The 9,523-nt window shown below is 42.4% G+C and overlaps 1 protein-coding gene and 1 long non-coding RNA gene across 4 annotated transcripts in view; one reads left to right on the top strand and one right to left on the bottom strand.

Annotated features, from left to right (window-relative positions):
• Nucleotides 1-5,204, bottom strand: part of LOC108686055 — a 25,394-nt gene extending 20,190 nt beyond the window's left edge. The window contains exon 1 of one of the 3 annotated variants that reach the window (XM_018191117.1): nucleotides 5,183-5,204. Coding sequence is in view for 1 of the 3 variants with exons in the window: in XM_018191114.1 (XP_018046603.1) it covers nucleotides 4,130-4,139 (10 nt within the window). In the remaining 2 variants the exon portion in view is untranslated. The other 2 variants (XM_018191115.1, XM_018191114.1) reach the window with 2 other exon arrangements.
• A 187-nt stretch (nucleotides 5,205-5,391) lies between these two features.
• The window catches only part of LOC108686014, an 8,306-nt gene continuing 4,174 nt past the window's right edge, over nucleotides 5,392-9,523 (top strand). The window contains exon 1 of the long non-coding RNA XR_001931684.1: nucleotides 5,392-6,941. This is a non-coding gene — a long non-coding RNA (uncharacterized LOC108686014). The remainder of the gene's footprint in view (nucleotides 6,942-9,523) is intronic.

Raw genomic sequence — 9,523 nt, forward strand, 5'->3', positions numbered from 1 at the left:
ATACAAAAGGTGTAGAAAAAGAAATCCATTATTTTTCCATTCAATTTCATGCAAAAATAATGGATTTCTTTTTACTACACCTAATATATATACACGTTAACATATTTCTAGTAATTGGAAAATATTCATAATAAATTTATTATTAATGTCTACCAACGTAGATTAACTTTCATCGCGATTTAATTTACTCTTTATCTTTATTTCTAGAATTAGAAAAAGATATAAGCAATTAGACCGATTAATATTAATCTACATTAATAAAAACAGGGAATAGACGATTAAATATTGATAAAAAAATTTTCTATCATATTTTTTACGCATGTTCAAGTGAACGTCTTGCATCATTTCAGAGCATTTTTGTATTTTTTATAATTGGCATCGTTATTTGCATTTCAATTTCATAAGAAACTAAGCAAAAAGAAAAATTAAATGATGACGAAAAGCGATTCCACGAATGGTGTGTTAATCGTCAACAGTTGATCTCTTCCGTATAAATACGTGCTTGATATCGCGACAGATCGAATTTCTTTGATAGATTTATGCGTAGTACGAAATTCCACACGAATCAGTGGAGATTCCCGTCGGTTGATGAATGATCCAATGCTTAACATCTCCATATTCTTGTATAAAGTTCCTAGAAATTCCTAGTAAACCAGGAGAATTCCGCTTACATTCGAGTTACTGTATTCTCTATAAGTTATCTGAAAGGAGAATCATAGCGAGCTGATAACAGAAGTTATCGCGGTGTTATCCACGCAATCGATACTCTTGTAATTAAAACTTTTGTGATCGTGTTTACATTGTGTGTTATATATGACGAATTGCTACTATATTCGTCATCATTTTTCATATTTGTAATTAGAAAAAATAATGTAAAAATAATTTCGAAAATTTTCAATTTTTTGATAATTTTTTAATTTCTATTGGGTTGTCTGGAAAGTTCGTGCCGCAAAAGATTTAAATTTAATAAATGAAATTAAAAATTTAAATCTTCTGCGTTTCAATTTTCCTTCAAAATCGACACGAATAATGCATTTTAAGTTCACGGATAGAACAATTTTACTAAAGTATTTCAAAATTTGGCTAAATACATATCTAAAAATAATTGTGTAGGTCAAGTATAATGGACAAAAATGTTGTAAAGGATCTTGACATTCTTGCAATCAACTTGTGCGTCACGCAATTATTACGTACACAATTATTTTATTATATCTAACAAAATTATTTTTCAGACCGTAACTAGCTAAATTTTTAGATATTTTAGCAAAACTCAAGATTTAGATTTTAAATTGATCTTTCTATGTGCTTCTGTAATTACATGACAGTGACGTGAATTGATAGACTCTCGAGAAAATATATCAATGACACTTTTTATGAAAAATTAACATTTATAGCATCACTTGTCGATTGTTTTTAAAACGTAACAGAATACGTGTTTAGAATATAATTCTCCTTCATTTTATGTTTCTTTAACTTGTTTCACGAATTTGTATTATCATCTTCGCGTGCTATTGTTTATACACAAAACAGCCGCCAAGTTCATCGCGTGTTTATGCTTGTTTCAAAGAAATGTGAAGCATTATAGTGACTACTCATCCTCGAGTCTCATTCTGTTCCGTTTTCATTATACAAGTACTCTTCGCAAACAAGGAATGTTCTCTGGATTCTCGAAATTAAGACAATATCTCTTACCGTTAGATGAATAGCTATCTTAGAGATTTATTTTAAGCGCTGACTGTTCTAATATGAATCGCACTCGCCCAAATGATTCGAGAATGGAGTTTGCGTAACATTCGAATTACTGTTCGCTGATAGAAATATTCACGAATGGAGGCACCTCGCGCTGTAAGTCTGAATCTCTCCGGCCCCCGTCTTTTCCACGAATAGACAAATCGAGAGAAATTCCGACGATCCAACTTGCAGTCCGGCCGATTCCGGCTTTATACGGCTTGGCCGTAGATCGCTGTCGTTTCGTCGTCGTGTCGCCGTGCGTCGTCGTTGTAGGCATAGAAAGACGCGCCTTATACTCGCGGAGCTCACTCGTTCTCCGTGTCTTCTTGGCGTAGCATGAAAATAGCTCAGCGTACTTGGAATATCGCGTGGCCTACGCGCTAAGCATGCTAAAACGGCGTCATCCAACGCCGCTCGACCAACGGACGTGGCGTGCGTGCGTGCGTGCGTGCGTGCGTGCGTGCGTGAGTGCATGCGTGAGTGCATGCGTGAGTGCGGAGCGATTACTTAAAGAAGCATGCTCATCGATGCTTGGCTATTAGAAAGTACTCAATAATTTTCTTTGAATATGTAGTTTCAGTATTTACACATCTAGATGTAACACACGCACGATAAATATTCATAAAAAAAAATTTTTTCGCGATATTTTTCGATAAGTAAGAATTAGATAAAAAACGATCGAAACAGCTTCATGAATAATGGTTTTTTGTATAAAGTAAAAAATCATTTATAATAATCGAATTACATCTTTTACAGTTAGTATAAATACATAAATAGAAGAGAGAAAATAATTATTTAATACTTTGGTTCCCGTTTTAAAATGTGATTTTATAAATGTCTACTATGTATTTAAATAAATTAAGCTAATATGTTTATGAAGGAAATCCCTATAAAGAAGGATTATTCGGAGCAGAAAAACGAGAAGAAGCGAAGAGAAAGAGAGGGAGAAGCTTATTATCTCTGCCAGTGTGCAGTTCAAAAATTGTTCTCCCGTCATCTACCCGCTCTGCAACTTTGTCGTGCAGACTATCTCTCTTGAAGTTCACATGTACTTGTTTGACCAGAGGTGGTCGACCAGTGATACTGGAGAAATACCGACCAACGATTAATTATAACTTGCCGGTTATTTACGGCTTTAATTTGCGTGCTGATTCTTCACAATCTAACGGGTGTTTCGAAATTACTTCTTTTCGATTAAGCTTCAGTTACGTGGAATTTTCCTACTACTAATTTTTTCAAAGAATCTACTGGAAATCTAAGAAAAAAAAAGATATAACGAATATCTAGGAAATTGCCATGTTAATAATTTTCATTCCTCTTCGTGAATTCATTTATAATGCTATTGTTAGATTCTATATGAAAATTTTGTTTTATACAAACATGCAATATCATTTCTCACGTGTCCGTTTAGCGAGTTAAAAATAAAGCGCGGTTGCAAGTATATAAAGACTAAGACTGCGTTGTACTTTCAAGGATAGAAACGTTAGTCAGCGATAATGTTAAACGATTGCTGTCATTATCTGTGTATCTCCCTCTCTTTATATTGGAAAACATGACAGTGTGATAAAAAAAGCCTTTCGGCTTCAAGTCAAGTCATCGTATGGACCGTAAATGAATGTCGTAGGATACCTATGCGCAATGCGCATATATAGGCACGTATTGCGCGCGCACGCACGATTGAAGGCCGAAATTACTATGATCGTATATACGCGATGCTCGCACGCGGTCCGTTTGTAAAAAGAAGAGGGGAAAGCGAATAGAGGAGCCAAAATGCTGACACAGAGGAAGGCTTGACGTAACGACCGCAGCATCCCTCGTAAATTTTTACAACGCGATCGTTACAATGTACGAAACTGGTCAAGAAAGAGATTCAATCTTTTTTCTCCGTCTCGTTCTCTTTCTGTTTCTCTTTCATGATCACTCAGCTTTCCGAGATCACGAAAACACGTCGATATATCGAGGCGATGAGACCGCAAAGAAGGAAGGGAGCGACCGAAAAAGGAGAACGAAGTAGTGAGTGTCGAGAAAGAGAAGCGATAAAGAGAGAGAGAGAGAGAGAGAGAGAGAGAGAGAGAGAGAGATAGTGGAATGACGAACCAGGAGAGGAGGCTCGAGATCGGAGAGCATGGTCACAATGCACGAGAGAACACGAGGGAGAGAGAGAGAGAGAGAGAGAGAGAGAGAGAGAGACAGAAGCACTGTTGTCGCATCATATCTCGCGAGTATACGGGGTCAGAGGAAAAGAGGGACAACAAACATGCCGCGCGAAGAGTGACTGTAAAACGAGAGAGAGAGGGGGGGGAGGAGGGCTGATAGTGAGGGGATCACGGAAGAGAGAGAGAAGGATGAGGCGGGGAGGAGAGAGAGAGAGAGAGAGAGAGAGAGACTCATGGTTCACCTGTCGTCATGGCAACGCCGCTTCGCCGCTCACTTGTTACTCCATCGGCATAGCTCGGCCCTCGGCGGCGGTCCTCTCGCAGCCTCCGCAGGAATACGAACGCGAGTCACGATCCATCGCGTGGGACAGAGAGCGAGCCGACGCCTCCTTTCCTGATGGGCGAGCGCTCGGCTTGCTGGAGGCGCGATCTCTCTACCACGCCGAAGATCGACTTGGATCCTCTCTCTCCTGTTTCTTTTTTTCTTTTTTTCCAACCACACGGGCAGGAAAAGAGAAAAAGAATCTCGCGCGCGCGGTGAGACACGGGATCACCCTTTTCTTGCGTTCCACCACTACAATACGCACTATAGGAATTATCACAGAAGAAATACGCACTCCATTTGTATATATGTATATATATTATCGTCGTCCTCTCTCGTTGTTTCCTCTTTCACTCACGGAGAAACGTAGAATTCGAACGTATCACAGAAACGTGGAGGTGGGGAAAAAGTGAGCACAACATCCACCCTTCTCTTCTCCGATTCGTGTGTTTTACTCGCTCCGTCCTCCCGCCACGTACTTAAGCCGAAGTCACTCTTCTATTTTAAGCTCCGCACTTGCCTCGTCCGTCCTCTCTCTCTCTCTCTCTCTCTCTCTCTCTCTCTCTCTCTCCCCTTCTCTCTCCCTCTTGCCGATATCAACGTACGCACGCACGGCACGCACGCACGCATGCACGCACGCATGCACGCACGCGCTGAGCGATATTCACACTTACGAAGCGCCCAACGATCTCTCGCGCTATATACGGTGTACGTGCGCGATTTCTCGTTATCCACTTACTACGAGCGCGTCAATCTGTTTGCTATGCAAATCCCGTCCGACCGGCGCTGACGATGATAACGGGCAACGAATGATAGCTCCGAATCGGCAACTCCAAGTCGTCGGATATGATATCTCTCGTTAACGTAATCAGCCGCGAGCGGTTAGTCATTGCCCGCCGACGAACGACATACGTTAGTTGGAAAAGTATAATCGGCCATCCGCGCACCGCGGTTTTCACAGGGGTATCCTTACCCCCACCGCGAGGCACGACAACGACGACGACGGACAATGAGGAGGAATAAACCACTCGCACGGCCGAGCGTACATCACCAACACCGCTACTACCGCGCGGTCACCACTATCATCACCACTGCTGCTACCATCGCCGGCGATCGCGGCACTGCTGACTGCCGAGAGCGTCGCGCCGTGTCGCCTCGCGTCTCGCGTCTCGTCGTGTCGGGGACGCGTAAACGTGCCGCGCGCGCGGCGAGAAACTCCGACCGCGAATTCCCCCGGCGGCGGTCTCACTCGCACGGTGACGTCATTGGCGCCTAAACGCGTCGCCGTGGGGATACCCGCCGCGTCTCGCCGCGTTCTCTTCTTCAAGAGTGTCTCCCTCCCAAGAGAGAGAGATCGGTAGCCGATCTACCGACGCGACCTCGTTTATAGCAAAAATCGTGTACCAGGACGATCGTCGACGATCCGTATGACGCTCGTCCAAACTTTCAAAGTCCAACACTTTCACCTCGATATTATTCCAACGTAGTTTGATCTACGATCGATCGGCACACCTCTCACTCCTCGTGGTCGCTCTCGTACTCGCGTGATAACACTTGACTACTGTTTCATTCATTCGATCGATAGCTGGAGATGAATGTCGATTCGATCCGGAATGGATCGCGAGACGCTCCTTGACGATTCACCGCTCCGATCGACACTTCCGCATGTTCTCCATCCGAGGGTAACGTTCGCGAATCTCCCGGTTTCGCGAACTCTTCGGTATCTTGAAATTTTTAACCGCCGATGGAAGCCGAGATACAAGTTTCCCTCGTGTAACGACCGGCGTGACCAAAGTCACGCTTTCCCGCTCTCGATCGCGATCGATCGGAATTCTCTCGGATTTTCCTCCTGCTCCTCTTTCTTGCCACGCGCGAATTCTCCACTATTAACGATGTTGCACGCCCGTTACAGTCTCTCCTCGTTCTCTAAAGATCCCGTGAGTCTTTACTAAAAGATCGTACACTTGTACACTTTTTCTCACACGCGTCACATTATTCTCAATCGCGATCTCTTCTCCTGCTCGCGATCTCGAGTCACTCCCGTCAATCCTGCTTTGTCTGCCACAGTTGGTGTTGGCGCGCGAAAGTTGACTTTTCTCAACGACGATCACTTCCAGATTTCTCCCTTACGTTTTTCCTCTCCATCCCCCCCCCCCCCTGTGATCCGTGCGAGTCGCTCCGTTTCACCTGCGTTCACCCGCGTTGCTGTCAACAAGTGTGATTCCTCGCGAACGCGAACGGTCGACACACACATACACCCACACACATACACACACGCACTATGCGCGATCCACGGTGTCGCGTTGCGGTGTCGCGCGCCGCACGACGCACCTCCTGACGGCGTTGTTATTGTTGCGTAACTGACGGGCCCCGTATAGCTGGCTGGCTCCGCAGCCGCGCCGCGAGACAGAGTGTATGGATGAAGTAGTGGTCGGGAGGAGAGAGGCGTGAAGGGGAAGCTAAGAGAAAAGGACGGAGAGAGAGAGAGAGAGAGAGAGAGAGAGAGAGAGAGAGAAGGAAGAGAGGATCGGGAGGACGAGGGTAGCCCCCGTGGGTGAGCCAGTGGGCGAATACGCAACGAGAGAGAGAGCGTGCGAGCAGTGCGCCGTCTGGCGTGGTTGGCGACAGTCTACTGCCTTCCGAGAACCACGAGGCGATTCCGTGTATCGAACGCGCACCGAGGACCGTCGACGATGGTAGTAGGGGAGACGGGATCGGCGCGCGATTCTCTGGTAGGGAGTTAGCACGAGGGAGTGTGAGGGACGAAGGGACGGTGCGAGTAAATATGAGAAAGCCTGAGCGACCCAGAGAGAGAGAGAGAGAGAGAGAGAGAGAGAGAGAGAGAATGTTCAGACACGAGGCTGCGTCAGGGACGCAGATATGCCCCGCGCACGTTTTCTTATGAGCACGGAGAATCAGCGCGTTCGCGTCATATTGGAAGACGATAATGAGGGTTTTAACCGTGGCCTTGCCACGTCGTCAGCGACGAAATGGAAAATCTACCGCGAAATCACGTTCGACGCCTGGCTTACTATATCGAGTTCGCTTTGTATTTTCTTTCCTGTTTTTGCCGCCGTTTGTCATCGGTCACAGTCGACAAACGATCGAGAATCGGTCCAAAAGTTTGAATAGGCAACTTCTCTCTCTCTCTCTCTCTCTCTCTCTCTCTCTCTCTCTCTTCCCCTTTCTCTCTTTCATGCAAGTCGAAAACGTTGATCATTCTTCGGATAGTCAGTTAGTCGAGTGTTTTATTAAACTGCAGTTTCGCAAGAAACGGAGGTAAACCGATCCGTTCGAGTTCCTTTCTTCTTGATCAATTCACGTTTTCCAATTTGCTTACATTTACAAATGTATGTACACCGTGCTCGATGCAACCTGTTTCCGCAGCGCGCATTGCGGTGTAATGTTACCTGTTTATTAAATGCCTGCCTCCCCTCCATTGCGCGAGACTCCATTCAAACACCGAGATTAGCGACTGCGGTCGATTTCCAATTTTAATCATCGAGTCCCACTCCGCGGCTAGCAAGCCAATGTTGTTGGCGAATTAGTACGTTGCTTTTTGGGATATTCTTTGGCGACGGCACCCAAACAAAACGCTATAAATAAAGCTGTGAAAATAGAGGAGTAGAGAAGTACCTCAGCGAAGAAACGAGGGATCTCGTGCGATAATCTACCTTATCTATTCCGGATCACTAACAGCCAAGGGCAGACAGGGTCTCGTCCTCCGTCTTTGCCTGCCGTCACGGTTATGTTTCATCGTTCCCATTCCAAGACTCTGAGGCTCGCAACGGGAAGGGAGACCCCGCTGTTATCTGCCAACTACGTACAAACCTCTCACCCGGAAGGACAGCTGGTCTTCGACGAAATGAACTCCTCCTCGAGAAAAGTTGTTAAAGGACACGCGCACAAAAAATAACGCGAATGAAAATATTTTAAAGTTTGATCCTCTAGATATTATTCATTAAAATATTTCGAATATTTATAGATATACCATTATATTCAGAGAATGAAATTTTGGGGAAGAATTTGCAAAGAAGAATCTTCTAGAATCTTTTTTAGATATTTTTTGTCATTTTTAACAATGGGTACAAAAACAGGTGCGCATTCAGGGCTATTTATATCAAATATAATATTACAATTATATATATAGATATATATATATATTTTTTTTTTTATTCAAATTTGTCTATCAAAAATAATATTACATGGAGTGTTACGAATTTTACAATTAAGATTTATTTTCATAATATATGATTACCTAAAAATTAAAAGTTAAGAAATTTATAAATTTTTTGTAATCTCTAATCTTTAGATAAACTTGTATTGTGAAAACGAGCCTAAAATGATGAATTTGTTTGCTGATACTACATTAAATTAATACACAAAGGCTGCTTCATATTAAGTATCTCAATGTAATAACATGATATAATAAATTTTGACAATGAAATAATATGTGTATATTCTGTTAAATAGCAGTATCATTATTGTTATTTCATAATCATTTAAAGTATTTATACACTTTTACATTTAACTTATTAATTTATATATAGCAGCTTTTAGTATACGCTAATTTAGTGTAATGCAAATGATTGAATTCGCTGTAATATTCTGTGATTGCGTTTGTAAATTGTATATTAACTCCGTCGGTGCTTAACGATATATATTCGCGTTACAAAATTATTTGAATTCGGCGACCATCTGTGAATTTTCATTTGACCTCCGTTGCAATTAGCGATTAATACGGTACACAGTTATGACGATTTCAAGGACAATCGGAGGTATAATTAACGATTCTGCCGCATGGAGCATGAAAGAGTCTCCGCTACACTACATCGCGAACATTCATCGATCGTATCTGAAACGCAACACCGTCGTCGTTCTCACTCACACGCATCTCATAATCGTGGGCGATCATCGACTGCGCAATATCGTGTGCAACAAGTTACTTTTGTTAACTGGACGTAGGAAGAAAACAGCTAATATATGAATACAAAATTAAATCAAATGAATACAAAATTAAATCAAATCCGCTTTCACGCTTATCTCAATAAAATAATGTTTAATATAATTGGAATACGAAATAATATGTTGAAACATGTACAATCGTTTATTATTATTTTAGATAAAACTTGTACATTATATGTAGATTTCTGTATTTGTTTTAAAAAAATAGCACACTGCGATTTTGCCAATAGTTATAACGTACAATTGAAACGTCGAAAACACGAGTGGCAAACAGGATTTTGGGCTACGAGTGCAGTGTCGAGGTAAAAAAAAAAAAAAAAAAAAAAAAAAAAAAAAAAAAAAAAATTTT

This window comes from Atta colombica, unplaced genomic scaffold, assembly GCF_001594045.1.
Source record: "Atta colombica isolate Treedump-2 unplaced genomic scaffold, Acol1.0 scaffold163, whole genome shotgun sequence".
Classification (NCBI taxonomy): domain Eukaryota; kingdom Metazoa; phylum Arthropoda; class Insecta; order Hymenoptera; family Formicidae; genus Atta; species Atta colombica.